Consider the following 20,743-nt stretch of genomic DNA (forward strand, 5'->3'; position numbering starts at 1 on the left):
GTAAAGAGACAGGAACTTTATTCAAACACTGCAAACAAAAATTTGTCTCTTTTTCAAAAGTTTAAACTGTGCTCCATAATAAGACAGAGATGACAGTTCCGTCTCACAATTAAAAGAATCCAAACATATCTTCCTCTTCAAAGGAGTGCGCGTCAGGAGCAGAGAATGCCAGAGAGAGAGAGAGAGAGAGAGAAAAGCAAACAATCAAAAATCAATACGTGCTGTTTGATCTTTTAAGTATGCGAAGCACAGTGCGGGAAGCATATTGCTTGACAAAGCAGCCATATGTAAGCACAGCAAGGAAGAGAGCAGTGTGAAGGTAATCTTTCAGCGTTTTTAAGGAGCAGCCGTATCCTCTAGGGGTTCGAACAGCCCCCGTGCTCACAATATATTTGAGGAGTTTTATTTAATACGTAATACGCGCTCTGGTTGGGTAGCTTCTCAGCCATCTGCCAATAGCGTCCCTTGTATGAAATCAACTTGGCAAACCAACTGAGGAAGCATGTACCAGAAATTAAAAGACCCATTGTCCGCAGAAATCCGCGAACCAGCAAAAAATCCGCGATACATATTTAAATATGCTTACATATAAAATCCGCGATACAGTGCGGCCAAAGGCGTGTAGTGAATCGTCCACCATTGCCCCCATTCAACAGGCAGCCACCTGAAGCACACTACAATGCTACCCCCCGCCGCCCATTCACCCTCAATGGCCTCCGTTCAGCCACAACCAGGTCACCACTTGCAGCATTACCAGCCGGCCACTGAAAACAATTCAGGGGGAGCCATGTGTAGTGGGTAGGCAGTGAAATGCCCTACACCGCTCCATTCAGCCTGTGTCCAGTCAGGAACAGTAGCTGCTGCGGTGGCATAGTGGGCGGACAGTGAACCGCCCCATTAAGCCTCCATCCTGCACACAAGCAATAACTGTGGCCCCAGTGACTATGGACTAAGGGTCACCAATTGCTTGCCGCCGGGAGCCCCCCGAGGGACACAGGGACACTAAACTGCGCGAGCATCGAAATCGCACCCTTCCAGCCACTACTTGCAACGTCCTCCGGCCAAAGATGACGGAGCGGCAGTTAATGAGGCGCATGCGTCACAACTGCGGCCTCGTTCGTAAGTCATAGGTCGGGTGTCCATAACCTGGGGACTACCTGTACCGACAATAAAAGGGATACAGCATATTAGCCTCATGTATCAAAACAGTTGGGTTATTTTTTTCATTTTTAAGTTTTTGCCTATAAATAATAATAATAATCTAGTCAATGTACATTCTCTGGCTATGCTATGACACAATGTTGCCACCTGTGTTGAAAAAACTGAGGGAGAGTTCGCGACAAGGATGCAAAGGCACTACTTACGCAGAAGAGTAACTCTAGTAAAGGAAGATTTATGTGATAACTATTGCAATATACACTAAGTAATGTCCTTTTTACTCCACAATAGAAAATTGCTTTTTAATTAAATATAAATAATCAGATTTATACACCGAAGGTTGAATTTTGTTTAAAAAATATATATGAAAATAAATATATAAATATGCAAACAAAGATACTTTATTTATGTGGTCACACATTTCCAGTAAATATGCTTCATCACACTACTTTCATCATATCTATTAAAGACCATTATGCAAATATAAAATGTGTGTTTTAAATGTTGTACTGTTATTTAATTGTGCTCATTTTCTGGCTGGCTAATTGGATACAATTTTTGATCAAAGTAATTTTAATCTTTTTTTTTCCAACTTGACAGTTACAAAAGCAAGCAGAAATATCTCACTGTGTGGGATGCAACTCTAGTAAGGCCACAGTTTGCTTAACACTAGAATTACCAGAGCCTACGAGAAAACTCATAAATTCGTCCCACATTAAATCCGTTTGTACCTCTCCGTCAGCATCTTTTGTCCTGTAAATGTGCCAATTAAGACAAGCAGCAAGCAGCCTGCTATTCCATCCCCCCATCGTCGCAGAACGTTCACAAACTTCTCCCAGCTCGTGCCTTGTTTGATTATCTGGGAGTCAAGTGCTGGAGTTTTAGAGTGGAAATAATAGATCGTTATTTGGAACACAAGCATTTCATGTGTGTTCAGTTTCTACATTAATCTGTGTAAACACATTGCTAAAACAGAAACTTTTTCTTATTTTAGTAATAAACATTACAAAATGTAGGCATGAACTATACAATGTGTGAAGCCTGAAGTCCAAAGATCAAATAAACACCTTCACAAAAGATTCAAGGACGATACAACAGCTTCCGTGGTGTAGCGGTAAGATTTGCTGACTTGCAATCAAGAGTCCCCGGTTCAATCCCCACTGCCTCCTATATTTGCCGTTTTCAGTAGTGAGCTGCTCTTATTGTTAATATTATATAGTAGACACATACATTTGGTTTGCGTCTGTAACAGACCATGTACATTTATAGTAATGTACTTGTAAAAGTTACCTTTTTTTTCACTTTTATTCTCTCAGTTACGATCACGATACATACTACCGCCCCAGGGATCTGACGCTGTTAGTTTTTATTTGAAACTGGGAATAACTGTTGATGTGAGTGGTGTTTTGAGGCAATGGAACTGGACATTCTCTGATCTGGAGGGATAAAAGCTGACACACAAACGCTGGGGAATCTGCCTTCTTCACATCTCACCATCACTTTATTTTTTTTATTCAGTTTCATTGAGTGTTCTTGCTCACAGAGAATTAGTATGCACTTTATGGTTTATGCTGTCAAAAAAAACAAAAAAAAAAAACACTGTCTTTCCTAAATAGTACCAATCAGAAAACATCATCGCACTAATGCAATATTATTTGAAAACGAACAGCATCAGATCGGGGGTGAATTTATGCTGGCGCTCTTACTTAGGGTCAGATCAGGAGAGGCAGGCAGGCGGGCGGGAGTTAGAGCGTGATCGTGATTGAGAGAATAAAACTGAAAAAAAAGCTAACTTTTACAAGTACCATAAATTTATACCCAATGTCCCATATATGTGTCTCATTCTTTTTTTTTCTCCGTGCTGCAAGAACCATCCTTAGCTTTTTCCAGTTTTATTACAAGTCAGCCAATCTTACCGCTATGCCATGGGAGCTGTTGTATCATCCTTGAATCTTTTGTGAAAGTGTTTATTTGATCTTTGGACTTCAGGCTTCGCACATTGTATAGTTTATGCCTACATTTTGTAACATTTATTACTAAAATAAGAAAAAGCTTCTGTTTTAACAATGTGTTTACACAGATTACTGTAGAAACGGAATACACATGAAATGCATGTGTTCCAAATAACGATCTATTATTTCCACTCTAAAACTCCAACACTTGACTCCCAGATAATCAAACAAGGCACAATCTGGGAGAAGTTTGTGAATGTTCTGCGACGATGGGGGTATGGAACAGCAGGCTGCTTGCTGCTTGTCTTAATCGGCACATTTACAGGACAAAAGATGCTGACAGAGAGGTGCAAATGGATTTAAGGTGGGCCAGATTTATGAGTTTTCTCATAGGCTCTGGTAATTCTAGTGTTAAGGTGTACAATGTACTTATAAAGCCAAATTTGGAATGCACTTTTAAAGATCCAGTTAAAGAATAAAATACCAGACTTATTGCAGGGCTAAGGTGTATGAGGCAAACATCACCTATGCAAATAAGGACTAACAGGAGACAAGATAGTAAGAAATTAAAATTAAGAAAACAAATAAGTAATAGGTCAGTGCCAAATAATATTGACAGAAATTATATAGGGTGCAGCGGAACTGTGGGATGTTGAGTATTTGTATTGTGGTAAAAAATATAACAAGACAATTTAACTAATAGTTGTGAGGTTTGGATTTTATATCTTAAAGTAATTAAGCACATTTAGCAAAGTTCACTATATAATGTAAAAGCGTTTCCAGATAACTTAGGGAAGGTGAGACGGGATGCAAGCAGACTACATCACCAGGAAACTGGATGAACTGATGAAACTATATGTTTATTTGCTGTATGAGGAAGGCATCTACCTTCAGCTTCTCTGCTAATAAAAAAGGAGCTGAAAATGGCAAAGCAAACACACGATGCTTGACATTAGTGATATACGTGTTTTTGCTGACCGTGTTTACTTATAATTTAGTATGGTTCATTTTGCCCTGTATCCGACTAGCAACTGGAAGCAGCCAATGATGATAGGAAACTTTGTATGATATAATCTAATTCTGTATCTTTTACTTGTGTATAAAAATGACCTCACCTAGCAGAAAAGGTGTGCATCTTGTTACAGAATGCTGTGTGCGTCTAGTTCAAAGAGAATAAATGGTTATGATTTAAACTTCCTCCAGCCTGTTTTCTCTTAGACATTTTAGGTCACCCAGGGGGTGATGATTGTTTCTTCCACAGTATTTAAAACAAATACAAGAAAATATCTTTTATCAAAAAGAGAACGGTTGATACACACAACCAGCAGTCAAGCAACGTAGTTTACCATGGCAAATTCTGGACCTTGAAACCTTCGCTCTGAAATATATCATAAACACTAAGTAAAGAAGGCCATTTAAGTTGGAATGAATTGCCTATATTTGTTAAATCTTTCTTTAGGTCCTTACCTGACCTCCAACTCGTGGGAATTTGCACGGTGCAAAGGTCATCTGATGATTCATCTGTGGAAGTTCCGATAAAATCAAAATTCAGACAGTTGTGAGCCAACTTTAGAAGCTGCATGAGAAGTCCATGTTGACTTTCATCATTTAAATTGAGGTTCTTGCCTGATGCCTATAAATATTAGTTGTAAGACAGTGAGACAGCAGAAATCAAGACTGAAAAAAATATTATTCACCTAAAAATCTATTATTGTAATCAAGTTAAATGTTTCTTTATAATTCACTCTTAATTTTCCAATAAAATACAGGCCTGACAAGCACTGCTTTTCCAAACAACGTTATATACAATATAACACATATTATATATCATATTATATGTTATATAACACTTGTTCCTATTTGAAATATAACACTTTTCAAAGGAAAGTATGAAGAATATTGAGTAGGCTGTATTTTGACAAATAACACAGTAGTAAATGTAACAAACATAGTTTAAACAGTATACATACGTATATGTAGAATCAATAACTTTTACGTACAGTAACTCAATACTATTTTTACTCCCAAAAAAATCATTCTGTTTTTCAAGCTATTCCCAAAAAGTCTTCTTAATATTCCTGCTCCTCATTTGCTATTTACATTGTTTCCTGTTTTTAAAATAAAGGATATGTGACTGTTTTCTTCTCCTTTGTATTATAAGAAAAGGTTGCAATTTAACATGAAGATCAGTTTGACAAATGTTTATATATTATGTTTAGGATTTTCTAGAAAATATTTAATATAAAGCAGGATGTATCTTTTCTTGGCAATTTCACAGACTACTAGGTACTTCTGCAAATATCACTTAGTGTTCCAGTAGAAACATCAAAATAAGTCAAGTTAATGTTAATCAATCATTAAGCATTATTTCTGTTGCTTTAAAAAAATGATAAAACATTAAAATAAATTTTAAATAAAACCCACTCTCATAGTGCTGTTTAAATAAACTTATATGATAAAGACAGCAATGGACATGTATAAATGAAAAAATTAAATACCTGTAACAAAAGGAATTCTGTCAGAAAAATATAGAACTCAAGAAAGAGTAAAATAAGATTACTTTACCTGCTTTAATAAATTGCAGGACAATGTAAAGATGTCAAAGAGAGAAGAATCTCTAAAAGAAGAGGCAATTTTCCTGTGTTTAGTTAATGGATGTGTTGTGTCTGCCTGAAAAATCAAGAAGGTACATAGGAAAGGAACTATTAAAAAATGTATAAAGTTTGCAAATATTTTCACTTACCCTAGTAAGAAATAGTGTAACTTTTTAATGGTAAACCAGGTAACTATCAAATTACATTTAAGTTAAATAAAAAAAAATCATGCAACTGTACTTCACTCTAACTTAAAAAATAAGTTTGGTATTTTTGAAATTGAAGTTATTTGTTCACAATTACAGCATATACTGATTTGCAACATGAAATTGTGTTCTGAAGTGAAGCATTTTTGCAAACTTAAAATAAAAACCTAGACTGTTCTTGCGTTTTAAAATGGAAGTTGGGGTCAGAAGCCAAACATAAAAATAAAAGCTTTAAAAGTTAAAGATCATACCCACTTTTAAGCCAAGAGTATTACTGAGTACTGATTAATATCTTAGTTTCACACACATATTACAAAACAGCGTATTTGTATCATTTTAGGAAGGAAAAAAGCAAAAAGCAAAACCGTTTTGTGGGATTCCTTTCTTGAAGGAAACTAGCTGATTGTGTACCGGGCGGGACTGTTATTGCCGTTATTGAATGTTGATACCCAGTGAGTTACTGTCTTTGTTGTGTCAACAAGTAGACAATAATAACTGAAAAAATGTCACTCTTAGGATCACTCAGTCTTTCACTACATGTGATAATAATAAATTTTAATTTAAAATAGCTGCAATTCACAACTCAGAACTACTTCATTATCTATTGACTTGAGTAAATGTCTACCACGAAGAAACAGTGAAAGTTACTAACTACAACTGGTTTATGCTCTTCAATCAGCTTCATCACAATTTGGCTATATCACATAATCCATTCTTTTAATTTTCTCAGATTTATTTTTTTTTTAAATTGTTTATGTGCTTATGACTTCCTATAGACATTGCATAATACTGAGTGCTGATTGGCACTGTGAACACAGTATCGACATGAAACTCTTATGTTTATGCTTCACTATCACACACATGCACTCATATAATGGAAGATGATATCAGGGCATACAGACAGGTCTTCTGCTATATCAGACAACTGGCACACTTTTGTGCAACACTTTATTTGTACTAAGCCATATCAGAGCTGTTGAAATAACAGAACTGCAAAGGCAAAAGTAGGATAATAGGCAGCCTGAAGCTACAGAAATTTGGCAAACTGGGGATGCACTATGTAAATGTCAAAATTCCACCCACAAATGAGAGTAGATAAGAGAACAGAAAAAATATCTTTACCTCAAAAAACAGTACCAAGAATCTAAAATCTGTTGACTGTTGTTGTCACAAGCATTTCTCAGAAACATTGAAGACTTTCTTAAATCAAATTTCTTGCTTGAAAATGGACATAAAGTTTAAAGGCTTTTGTTTTCTTACTTGGACCCCTGCCCAATGACTTCCGTTTTAAAACACAAGAACAGACTAGGATTTTTATTTTAATTTACAAGAAATGCTTCCCTTTAGAACATAATTTCATGTGGCAAATTATTATATATCATTATTGTGAAAAAATAATTTTGACTTTGAATTATGAATTGCTAACAGCACCATCTAGCTATAAGTATATTTGTTGAGATGTCCCCCTAATTACAACAGTGTAGAGTGCATATGTATTTGGCTGCTCTGAAATATTAATAAGCATATAATTTAATGGAAATCAATAATATGAACTTAAAAATATGCTTTACACAAGAAAGTCAAAATTATGTTTATTATGGAGCGTTAGAAACACTCATGTGATTGCATTCAGCCAAAGTAATGTGCTAATACGATTGTATCCAATTTCAGAAATTATTGTAAAGAAAAATTGCTACATACATATTTGTAAATAAATCTAACACATGGCAATGTTAAAAAAAAGTGCATAAGTCATGCTACGGTAAGGCCAAAGCAAATAAACAATCCACTATGCCAATGTAATAATGCTTTACTACCCTTTATTATCATAATGACAGTCTACTACAATACTGTTAATTCTCATCCTGGACTTACAGAATTGGAAACTAGATAAAATGATCACATCACGTTTGGTTTTATTGGAATTCTTTTAAACGTGAACCTTTAGTATACTGCCTTAAACACCAAAGCAAAAAAATACAGTCCATCTAAGGGTGTTCAAAATCAAAAATATTTAAACATAAATATACAGACACTAAAAGATGAAGAATTGCATGCTAATAAGAACAAAATAATATGGAAAAATATGGTTTATGTAGATCCAGGTCTTTTAGGATTAAAAAAAGGTGTCATATACTGAAATACTTTACTGTTCAATATATACTGCAGGTAAACTCTCCAGCAGATGTTAAAATATATGTTATTTTAAGAGCTCACTCTTGTACAAATAAAATTCTGAAGCTTGTTGTTAAATCCCATGAATAATCATTTTTTATAATAATAATAATAATAATATTGGGTCACTGGAACTTCTTACTCTTGAACATGTTAAACACAATTGTTAGTGAGTAAAACATTTCTGCATTAGACCAATTCCTGCTTTTTCCCGCTTTTCCTAGTGACTTCGCTTCTTGTTGATGATTATTGCAAAACAAATTTTTTCAAGAAAGTATACTTATTTCAACTGGAATGGGTAATTAGTAGGAATAATGTGAAATTTGAATATATTTTATTATCATTATTAGATGTTCAGAATCTTGAATTGTTTACATTGTTAAATTATGTACAACTGAATGTATTCCCAATTTAAAGATCACAGATGCAAATGTATATGTAATGCAGTGCTTAACTGGAGGTACCCCATGTGTTACACTAGTGTTTTAATACAAAGAGCGAGCAGTGTGAAGCAGCTGCTTTCGAGCATCGTGGCACAAGTTCTGTAGCTTTCCCAATTGAAATTCACGTACCACTACCTAAGAATGAAGTTGCTCCCTTTGGAGTTTGCACCATTGCTAACAAAGAGCAGTAATTGTGCTGGGGTTGGTTGCCAGTAGTTTTCAGAGCTATGCCCAAGAGTTGTATGTTTACAGAGCGGAATGAATAACCAAGATAAGAGCCAGTATGCATCGAACAGTGCCAGTAGTCAACAGCTAAAAACATAGACTTGCTAATCACTGAGCTTTGTTGAACTTTCTCTTTCCATTTCACAACATATGATACTCTAATTAGCTGTGAACAACCCAGTCTCACTGAGATTGCACAGCTGGTGAACCAGCTAAGGGTAAGGAAGGCTGCAGGAATCTGTGGTATCTGGGGTGAACTTCTCCAGGCTGGTGGTAAGGAAGTCCTCCTGGCATTGCAAGCAATCTTTGCTTCCATTTGGGAGACTGGCGTCATCCCAACTGACTGGAAAACGGGACTTATCCCTATCTGGAAATGGAAGGGTGACTACCTGGATTGCTGCAACAACAGAGGGATAACACTGCTCTTGGTGCTGGGTAGGGTCCTTGATAGGGTCATCCACAATAGGAACTTGCTCACCTACCAGCAAATGGAGCAGTCTGGTTTTACACCTAGAAGTCTACGATAGACCGCATCCTGGCACTAAGGGATCTCATGGAGCACAAAAACAAATATAGGCAGTTTTTCTTTGTAGCCTTTGTCGATTTTCGTAAAGCGTTTGACTCAGTTGATCGAGCAGCCCTACAGGACATCCTGAGACTTCATGGGATCCCCTCAAGGTTGCTGGATATCATGGTCGGCCTGTTTTATTGGTACTGTGAGTACTCTGCACAGTGCGGGCAGAACCTCTGCATTTTTCCTAGTTGATTCTGAGATTCGTCAGAGGTGTGTTCTTGCTTCTACTCTGTTCAATGATTGCATGGACTGGGTGTTGGGCAAGGTCGTGGGGCTCAGCAGCTGTGGGTCATCTGTTGGCGAAGAAAGATTCACTGATATTGACTTTGCTGACGATGATATGCTCTTCATAGTGTCAAAAGAGGCTCTGATCGGGGCTATAGTGAGACTGTGTGAGCAGTCTGAGTGTGTGGGCTTGAGAGTGTCCTGGATAAAAACCAACATACAGGCCTTTAATGACCTCAGGCTTAGCCATCAGCAGTGTGTCTGTCTGTCTGCGGAGAGAGTGTCAATCTCATCGAGAGGTTTACTTGCCTCAGCAGTGACATTCATGTCACTGGTGACTCACCCTATGAAGTCAGTAGACAGACTGGGAGAGCATGGGGGGTTATGAGGTCGCAGGAAAGGGGTACTTGGCACTCCCGATATCTTTGCAAAAGGACGAAAGTCCAAGTCTTTAGAGTCCTGGTGCTTCCTGTCTTGCTATATGGTTGCAAGACAAGGACTCTGTCCAGTGACCTGAGACTGGACTCCTTTGGTACTGTGTCTCTTTGGAGAATCCTTGGGTACCGCTGGTTTGAATTTGTGTTGAATGAGAGTTTGCTCACAGAATCCGGAATGAGGCACATTTCCTGCATTGTGAGTGAGCGCCAGTTACGGCACTCCGGCCATGTGGCACGATTCCCCGAGGATGATTCGGCTCACAGGATCCTCATTGTCGAGGACCCGAGTGGCTGGACCAGGCCAAGGGGACGCCTATGTAACACCTGGCTGCGACAGATAAAGGGTCATTTCTGGGGGGTGGGGCTGGGATTGTTTCATTATGTGGTGAGTGCGACAACGTGCTGTACCAGTACATGTTCCCTGACCTGACCTGTTGCCTGTCCGGGACACTTCCCTATCTTGGGTTGTCTGTCCACCCTATTGGTGAATTGGTTAGCAGTGCTATTCATGTGGTCCGTCAGTTGCTTCTGTTCCATCCATCATTTGAATAAAGTACACTCTCAGTGCAGAGCACATAAGTTAGCATAATATTAATAAATATCGATAATATCGAGGTATGTGTTCATTTAATACTGTTTGGCATAAAACTTAATACACTGCCAAATAACGATAGAATGTGTATTACTGAATTTATAATAATTATGGTACACCAGGAATAACTGCACTTTATTTTTAGTAATCTTGTTAGGTCTAAAGTCAGTAGAATAATAAACATAAATGCTTTATATAAATAGTCAGAATCTAAACAATTGATTTGGATAACATTATGAACATATTTTAAAAACATTATGACACAGAGCTAAAAAAATTATTATCTTAACAACTTTAAGGCAAAATCTTTCAGTGTGAATGAATGCAGCCTATTCATTATTCCATTCTCAACTCTACTTCTGCTTCTTGCCAAGATGCAATGTATTACAGGATATTCCATTGACTAGCAATTCAAAGACTGCTTGTTCATCTGCTAGCGATCTCAGCTATGACTGAGTGGATGACCTTCATAAAAAAAAAGTAGAAAAAGGAAATTTTATTGAGATTCAGAGATTTATTGAGATTAATAATAAACTTCACTTGTATGGCATTCTTCATTCATGAAATGCAGCATGAAGTGATTTAAAAGGTTAAATAAGTAATCAACCATAAGATATCAAACTAAAGAAGCCATACAAAGTAAACAATAAAAAGGGAGAAAAGAACAAAAGAATAAAAAAGAAGGAAAAGATATACTTAAAATGCCAAAGTTAAAAAAAAATCGCTTTAGTAGTCTTTTAACAGTATTATTTAATTCAGCCTCCCTTATTTCATCTGATAGTGTGTTCCTTAACTTTGGAGCATAATAGCTAAATGCTGACTTTCCACTATTTTTTTGTTTAACTCTAGGTATATAAAGAATCTTAAAATGCTAGGTCTCAGGGTTCTCCTGGGAATGTAAAAAGTCAGAAATTCACTAATGTATGCTGATAATAGGCAATTAAGTGCTTTAAGAAGTTTAAAATCTATTCTAAAAGACACCGGTAGTCAATGAAGATTGTACAAATTAGTGTACCATGATCTGTTTTCTTTGTTCTTGTTAGTGTCCTGGCTGCTGCATTTTGAATAATCTGTTGTTTATTAATAGTGTTTTTGGAAAGCCAGCAAAAGTATAGTAACAAGGCAACTAGTAATAAATGCATGCTTCAGCTTTTTAGTATCTTTCAGGGAGAGAATATTACATTTGCTTGTTTCTCAAATGAAAAAATGATGTTTTTGTAAATTGTTTTAATTTTTTAAAACTAAATCCAGGATTTATAACTTCAGATTTAGTCTGGGTTGCTAAATTACCATGGTTGGACTTCACTTTCTCCCTCGCTGCCTCAAGATGGATGACAAACACAGTGCATCCGGAAAGTTTTCACAGTACATCACTTTTTCCACATTTTGTTATGTCACAGCTAGGGATGGGAATTGATAAGATTTTCACGATTCCGATTCCATTTTCGATTCTGTTTAACAATTCGATTCTTTATCGATTCTCCTGTCGATTCTTATTTTTAAAAAAGGAGAACACACAGGTCGATTAACTTAGAACTTTGTTTTATATCTTATCTTTGAACAAGATAGAAATTTAGGAGTAGCATGACCTTACAAACCCAACAGTGAGATCTTAAGAGATCCACAGCCTACGGCTCCTCGATGGGGTGCCACGGGGTCCCCAGAAAAAAATGTGTAAATGTAAAATAATAATAAAATAAATATTCTTCTGTAGCAATAACAAAGTATAACATAAATTATTCTGTGGCAATTACACAAGAAAGTCCAGTAACATTTACACTCTCCTTTTTAAAAGTTTATATGAGCTGAGCACTCAAAAATAAAACTACATCAGCCAGCAACAAATACAATAAACTCAAGTCCAATGGAACTGTGCACAGTGCAATTCTTCAACCATCAACTATTTTGACAGCTACATCCATGTTGGCGGCATTATCAACAGTGGCTGCCACAACCTTGTCTTTGATACCATACTCCTCCAAGATCTCATCAGTCTCCTCTGCTACAGCTGTCCCTGTCTGTGCCTGGTACACTGGTTTGGTTTTGAGGACTTTTTCTTGAGCCTGGCCATTCCTGACATAATGCAGCGTTACTGTGAGGTAATGATCTTGACTAAAACTTGCCCATCCATCTGCAGTGACGGCTGCCTTCAACACGTTTCAGCTCAGAAATGGAAACGGATCAAACATCTGGTAAGAGGAGAACACGCAAATTTGACATTCCCTGACTTAGCCTACAATTAAACACATTCACTTACCGAAAATCGGGGGCATCTACTGTGGCAAATGGGTGCAAGCCTTTTACAACAAACTTAGTCACTGCTCGGTGACATTCGTCTATCCTGGCCTGTGTCATTTTACTTTTCCCCGCCTCTGTGAAAGGAGAAGCTACCAGTAGACTGCAGCGAGAACTGCCAGCATCTGAGACAGCCAGACTCTGTCTGTCTCTCTCGTCATGGTCATCTAAATGCAATGCACAGTAATAGCAGGTTTTGCAATAAGGCAAATCGCGCTAACATAATATGCAATGTTAGTTGATTAGTTACCTGCCGTATTAACTGGAGAGGACCTGCAAACGTTACCGCTGCTGCTGGGTTGAGATTCACTAGTCCGGAGCGGATCAAAAACACAACATTCATTTAAGGTTATCGCGTGTTTTGTGTGCAAATGCTTTTGCATATTCGTAGTGTTTCCTCTCTTTGATGAAATATCTACTTTGCAAGTATTGCAAGTTGCCCTGTTGTCATCCTTTCTCGTAAAGTATAACCAAACTTTTGAACATTTGTGCCGCTTAGGCGCCATGTTTCCTGCTGGGTAAATGACGCTACGCAACGCGGTGACGTCATTCGAGGCGACTGAAATCGATAGGGGAATCGTTTGCAAAAATGGCAAACAATTCCAAGGAATTGAAACAGTGGGAACCGGTTCTCAATAAGAACCGGTTTTCGATTCCCATCCCTAGTCACAGCCTTATTTCAAAATGGATTAAATTCATTTTTTTCCTCAGAATTCTACACACAACACCCCATAATGACAACATGAAAAAAGTTTGCTTGAGATTTTTGCAAATTTATTAAAAATAAAAAAATTGAGAAAGCGCATGTACATAAGTATTCACAGCCTTTGCTATGAAGCTCAAAATTGAGCTCAGGTGCATTCTGTTTCCCCTGATCATCCTTGAGATGTTTCTGCAGCTTAATTGGAGTCCACCTGTGGTAAATTCAGTTGACTGGACATGATTTGGAAAGGCACACACCTGTCTAAGGTCCCACAGTTGACAGTTCATGTCAGAGCACAAACCAAGCATGAAGTCAAAGGAATTGTCTGTAGACCTCCGAGACAGGATTGTCTCAAGGCACAAATCTTGGGAAGGTTACAGGAAAATTTCTGCTGCTTTGAAGGTCCCAATGAGCACAGTGGCCTCCATCATCCGTAAGTGGAAGAAGTTTGAAACCACCAGGACTCTTCCTAGAGCTGGCCAGCCATCTCAACTAAGCGATCGGCCGTCTAAACTGAGCGATCGGGAGAGAAGGGCCTTAGTCAGGGAGGTGACCAAGAACCCGATGGTCACTCTGTCAGAGCTCCAGAGGTCCTCTGTGGAGAGAGAAGAACCTTCCAGAAGGACAACCATCTCTGCAGCAATCCACCAATCAGGCCTGTATGGTAGAGTGGCCAGACGGAAGCCACTCCTTAGTAAAAGGCACATGGCAGCCCGCCTGGAGTTTGCCAAAAGGCACCTGAAGGACTTTCAGACCATGAGAAAGAAAATTCTCTGGTCTGATGAGACAAAGACTCTTTGGTGTGAATGCCAGGCGTCACGTTTGGAGGAAACCTGGCACCATCCCTACAGTGAAGCATGGTGGTGGCAGAAACATGCTGTGGGGATGTTTTTCAGCGGCAGGGACTGGAAGACTAGTCAGGATAAAGGGAAAGATGACTGCTGCAATATACAGAGACATCCTGGATGAAAATCTGCTCCAGAGCGCTCTTGACCTCAGACTGGGGCGACGGTTCATCTTTCAGCAGGACAACGAACCTAAGCACACAGCCAAGATATCAAAGGAGTGGCTTCAGGACAACTCTGTGAATGTCCTTGAGTGGCCCAGCCAGAGCTCAGACTTGAATCCGATTGAACATCTCTGGAGAGATCTTAAAATGGCTGTGCACCGACGCTTCCCATCCAACCTGATGGAGCTTGAGAGGTGCTGCAAAGAGGAATGGGCGAAACTGGCCAAGGATAGGTGTGCCAAGCTTGTGGCATCATATTCAACAAGACTTGAGGCTGTAATTGCTGCCAAAGGTGCATCGACAAAGTATTGAGCAAAGTCTGTGAATACTTATGTACATGTGATTTCTCAGTTTTTTTATTTTTAATAAATTTGCAAAAACCTCAAGTAAACTTTTTTCACGTTGTCATTATGGGGTGTTGTGTGTAGAATTCTGAGGAAAAAAATGAATTTAATCCACCATATTTCAAAAGTTATCATTTTCAAAACAGATATGAATGTATGAATTTCTAAATACATCTTTTCCAAGTTTTAAGAAACTAATCAGAAAACCCTTTTGTACAGTGAAATTCTGGATCACAACCACATAATACCATTCACTTAAAATTGAAAAACCTTGGAAGTGCTCCTGGAGCTAAATATTAACCACATTTTTTGCTCAAATAATAATAATAATAATAATAATACATTTTATTTATATAACACCTTTCCAATCCTCAAATTGACTAGTTTAATAATAATGTTAATCATGAAAACAAATCCTATAGGACATTTGTCCTTCAATAAATATTATTTAAAAAGGCTGTTTATCGCTGATTTATTCATAAAAGTTTTACAGTAAAAGGAATGGCCTCTGGGATTTCCCAATCTTTCTCAATACACATTAGAACTCTTTTTTAGAGGTATAATGCTCATGATTATGTGAGACAATATGTGTGCAACACAGGTGACAACCTAAATAGCATGTAAACACAGCACGAGCTATGACAATAACGGAGAGTATGACTACATGTCACCAACATCAAGCCCCAACCCACTATTCTGACTGCATCAATATGTTCTTGGATTTGTTACAAAATAGAACATCCTGTTAATATTTATCTGCTTGGTTTTTTTTATGAATTTTTTTCTGCTGTTTTACTGTGGGTTCTTAGAGACATCATGTGTCAGGGAATATTAATGCATGGGTGTTTCATGTTAATAATTAAATTATAAATTAATATACTTTTTTTATTCTTTATTTTGTGACTTTGTAGTCTTAACGTTCTATTGCTATGTTGCTAGGGTATGCTGCACGGTTGCTAGGTGCTAGCTCCCAGGTGGCACTATGCAATATATCATGAATGGTTGGCTTTATATCCCCTCAAGGCACTTAAATTCATCCCTTAAACAACTTCAATATAGCTTCCTTAACATTTAATATATTCTGTTTGATGATCTAGTATTTCACTTCTTGACTTTGTTTAAAGATTTAGTGTCTCAGTCTTGGTGACAACATGTCTTCTAGTTAAAGATTCCTGGCAGTCCTTGTTTTGACATTGCTTACAGTCTCAGACATTGACTCTCCTACCCTAGCTAATACCATACTTGTGGTTGCTCCCATTCCCTTCACCAGCAAGCAATAAATGAATGTTGGCTAGAATTAAAAAACAGAAGTACACTGTCCATGCTGCAGTCCAACCAATTTTCTTCGGAGATTTACGAATGGCATTAACAGTCAACCTTTCCAAGTATTCGCATACCTATTTTTTTTTTAATTGGTTCCTCCCTCATTTGTTACAACTATGATACATTTGTAATTGTTTTAAACTATTGATTTATTGCTTTGAATTGTTTTGTTCATGGTTTGCAAAGCTTTTTGTGACAGAGTACTCTGTGAAAGGCATGCAATAGGTCCCTGCAGTGTGACACCCTGCTATACTTTGTTCTCATATTTTATAAAACAGTACCCCATAAAAATAATAGCATGTCTTATGTGAAGAGTGCAGTGAAATTCTTACTTGCATATTTAACACTAGAATCATTAAAGCGTACGATTCTTTTTGTTGTTCCTGACCTCCTTAAATTTTCCTGACATGCATCAAGAAGCTTGTCACTTTAGATCACTGAGCTAATAGCCCACACTTTTGTTTTGCAAATGTCCGGATTAGCAGGCTTTGTGTACCAACTCCACAGCCCTGCACATTAGAACTAGGAGTGTGTGATATATATCGTCTCCGATATTTTAATTGTAGTTTTAACAATGTGCGAGCTGAAATTATCAAGTATGTCACTCACTTTGTAAAAAACAATCAAAAACACACCTTGACAGTCCACACATTCACTGTCTTGTGTAACCTAATAGCATAGACTACTGCAGAGAAGTGTAGTGTAAGATTAGCGCACCACAAGTTAAGATCACATAGCTGCCTAAAACTGAGCGATAAACAGCCTTGCAAATTATGTTGTTAGATTTAATTGCACCTCATTTGCATAGAGGTGGTTTGGTTTTGAAAAGACTGATGTTGCTTTAAAGACTGCAATCTGCAAACTATGTCAGAAAGAGTTTACCATTAAAGAAGCTCAACATCTAAGTTGTTTCACTATCTGTAGAGTGAAATTGATATAGTGCATAGCCCAGTGGTGTGAGGTGGGATTAGGGATTGGGTCCATGATGCCAAAAACATTTTATTTCATTCATTATTTAAAACACTTGTACAGATCCCCGTTTCCTTGCCCCACTGTGATGACACAAGGGATGGAGCAAAAAAAGAAAAAAAAAAGACTTTTAGCAGGTATTTAAACACACACACACACAGAAATTCAGAGAAGGCAAGTCTCTGCATACTGCCACTGAAAAAGAGCTCAAGAGCTACTTGATTATACCTGAGGTGGACAATGAGGTAAATCTACTTGAGTGGTGCAAAACATAAGAAGTGCAATTGCACAAATTAAGAAAGCTTGCTAAAAAGAATATGTGCATCCCTGCTGCAAGTAGCCCATCTGAGAGGGCTTTCAGCACCAGAGGAAATGTTGCAACATGTAACTTTACTGTTTTAAGCCAGACGCTGTTGACAGACCAGTGTTTCTGTCACACAACTTGAAGTTTCCTCAGTAAAATTTTACAATTGTTTTACTTTTTCTGATCTCTTTTTTGTATCTTTGTGCAGTATTTGAAAGAACTTCAGGTTTTTACACTATAGTACAGTATGTTAGATTATTATTCTTGCTTGTATGCTGCACAATTCACCTTACAGCAGAGCAGTTTATGTTCATCCACACTGTAATGTTCATGCCCTGTATTTCAATCATGATTAGTGTTTTATTCCCTTTGGATTCATATCTTGTTTACATTAAGGGTAAGTGCTCTCAATGTTCTCATTATAATTATTTTCTTGGTCTTAGTGCAGTTTTTGTTTAATCCTGTAGGCCACTTTGAAATGGTTTACTCATACACTGTTTGATTTCAGTAATACTTTGACTGGTGATTTTAATGTTTTGTGTTATTTTACTTCAGTTTTAAGTAAATAAATAAGACCTGTTTTCCTTAATTGTTGATTCCATTAATCTCATTAGTAAGCTACAATTAATATATGATTATCAAGACGAAGCTAGATCAATAAGACATTTACAAAAACATTTTTAAATGATGCAAAAAATTGTCTATAGATAGATAGATAGATAGATAGATAGATAGATAGATAGATAGATAGATAGATAGATAGATAGATAGATAGATAGATAGATAGATAGATAGATAGATAGACACTTTATTAATCCCAAGGTGAAATTCACATACTCCAGCAGCAGCATACTGATAAAGAAAATATTAATGCGTGACAACAATACAGGTATACAGACAGTCAATAACGTTGAATAATGTTAACGTTTATCCAACCCCCCGGGTGTAATTGAAGAGTCGCATAGTGTGGAGGAGGAACGATCTCCTCAGTCTGTCAGTGGAGCAGGAAAGTGAAAATATCGAGATATCACTTTTTGCCAATATTGCAGACCCTTAATTAGAACTAATTTTTACTCTTAGCTATTCGTCAGAAAATTTAGCCTGCTTTTGGTTGAATCTCCACACTAAAGACAGACCAGTAATCATTCAATTGTGCTCTTAAATATTTACCATACTGTATGTAGGAATGTTAAAAGGAAATATTTAAATGGGTTGTACAGTAAAATAAGGAAAGTTAACAAAGATAAATTAACCAAGTCATATACATCTCACATTGCGTGTGTGCGAGGCTTTACGTATAACTTCAAATAATGGTCTAGTCCACTACTGATAAATCTTTGCAATACAGTAAAACCTCGATTATTCTTCAGGGCCGTGGCCATGATGGATAAGGTTAAAGATGGATAATAGAACAGTTAGTTTAAAAATGATATAGAGTAGATTAGTTTAGCGAAGTCATATTTATTTACAAAAAACAAAACTATATTAACAAATATAATTAATTTATTTTAAAAATTAATTCATATAATATTGCAATGACCAGCGTAATAAGCAAATACTACTCAGAGGTACTGGAGTTTTCCGTTTTACTTGGAGTCTTTGTTCCGTAACAAACGGTACCCTGTCTTATATGTAGTTATCTGGGTTATGGAGCACACCACCAAAACAATAAAAGAAAGCTTTCCCTACCAATCAGTTTATCTCCTACCATTTACAGTACATTCTTTTTTTCTCTATATCACAAACCCTCCTGCTTATTGTCTCCTGAGTCCCTACTCAAAACTTCCTTATGCCACATCTTCCTTTTACTCCTAACTTCTCCTATCACTCATCTCCTAAGAGGCGTGTTCGCCCCTTACAGAACAGAAGCCCTTCACCCAGTCCCATCACTTAAGCATTCATTCCTCCCTTTCTGCTCCCAAACACCTCATCATAAGCTGCCTGCATATCACAATATATTAACAAAAAATAATATAACAGAATTTAAAAAGAAACTTAAATACTGAAGAACATTGCCATCAGTAGTTTTTGACACATTTTTCAATTTTGTTGGTATCACGCTTTATATCATTCACTGTTCTTCCTACTCTGTAAACTGAAAACTTAAAACACTTTAGCCATTTTGTAAATGTTTAATAATTTCAATTTTTGTGATAATTCCTACACCAAACCCATACATTTATCAGCTATAATACGGTATAGTAGATTAATTATAATAAAAGAGAAAAGTTACGAAGCACTATTAAAACTGAAGGTACTTAACTGACACTGTTGTGCTGGGGAAGAACACTACGTGCTAGCAGAAGGGAAAGGTGTTTCAATGTGCAAACCTCGCAATGTACTGCATGGAAGTAGTAGTACAGTAATAGGTAGGCGCTGGCATGCGCATTTTTTTTTCTGGCCCTGACGGTTAATGAAGGTTGACGGTTAGGTTAATCAAGTGACGGATAATCAAAGTTTTACTGTAATTGTTTTAATTTTCAGGTGTAGACAAATGCAAACCTGCTAAATACACTCACTGACTCTTCCTCCTCTTCTGTAAAAATATAATCTACCATAAAGCCTTCTGTCATAAGAAGCAAGGCTGTGTGTTCTCAAAGAAAGAAATAATACCTGCTGACGTGCCATCCATATTAACAATATTTTCCATTATTTGTTATAGGGAAAAATAGATCCATTATATGTTAATTCTGTATATTTCAAATTTTTTTGACTCGTATTAGCTTTGCATTGCAGGGATGGGCTGTAGTATAAAATACATTTTGAGTATCTCCAATTACATACATTTACCACATTAAATAATTGCTCAATAGTACAATATCTTCAGTTAATACATTTTTATAGATTATATTTATTGGTAGTGTGAACTACCTTTGAATTTGGTGGACTGATGTGTACATAGGTGGGAAATTAGCAGAGAATAAACATTCTGTACATTGGACATACTGGAGAATTACATTTAAAGAATACACTTCATGCTACAGAACTCCATCACAGCACATAATGCAATACTGTAATTTACTTTTCATCAATGTTTTGCCATCTGAAGAAGCTTAATTTTTGTTGTTGACTTTCATTTTGTACTGAAATGTTACACCTCTGTATTACTCTTAAGGTTTTAAGAATATTTAATCTCCAAAGCTTAATTTAAACGTCTGGGTCATATATACAGTTGTGCTTGAAAGTTTATGAACCCTTTAGAATTTTCTATATTT

The 20,743-nt window shown here is 36.9% G+C and overlaps 1 protein-coding gene across 1 annotated transcript in view; it reads right to left on the reverse strand.

The window, feature by feature from the left end:
* Positions 1 to 20,743, reverse strand: part of xpo7 (exportin 7) — a 249,926-nt gene that overhangs the window by 96,442 nt on the left and 132,741 nt on the right. Inside the window, 2 exon segments of the mRNA XM_051933382.1 lie at positions 4,578 to 4,743; positions 5,676 to 5,780. Coding sequence (XP_051789342.1) covers positions 4,578 to 4,743; positions 5,676 to 5,780 — 271 coding nt within the window.

This window comes from Erpetoichthys calabaricus, chromosome 1 (genome assembly GCF_900747795.2).
Source record: "Erpetoichthys calabaricus chromosome 1, fErpCal1.3, whole genome shotgun sequence".
NCBI lineage: Eukaryota > Metazoa > Chordata > Cladistia > Polypteriformes > Polypteridae > Erpetoichthys > Erpetoichthys calabaricus.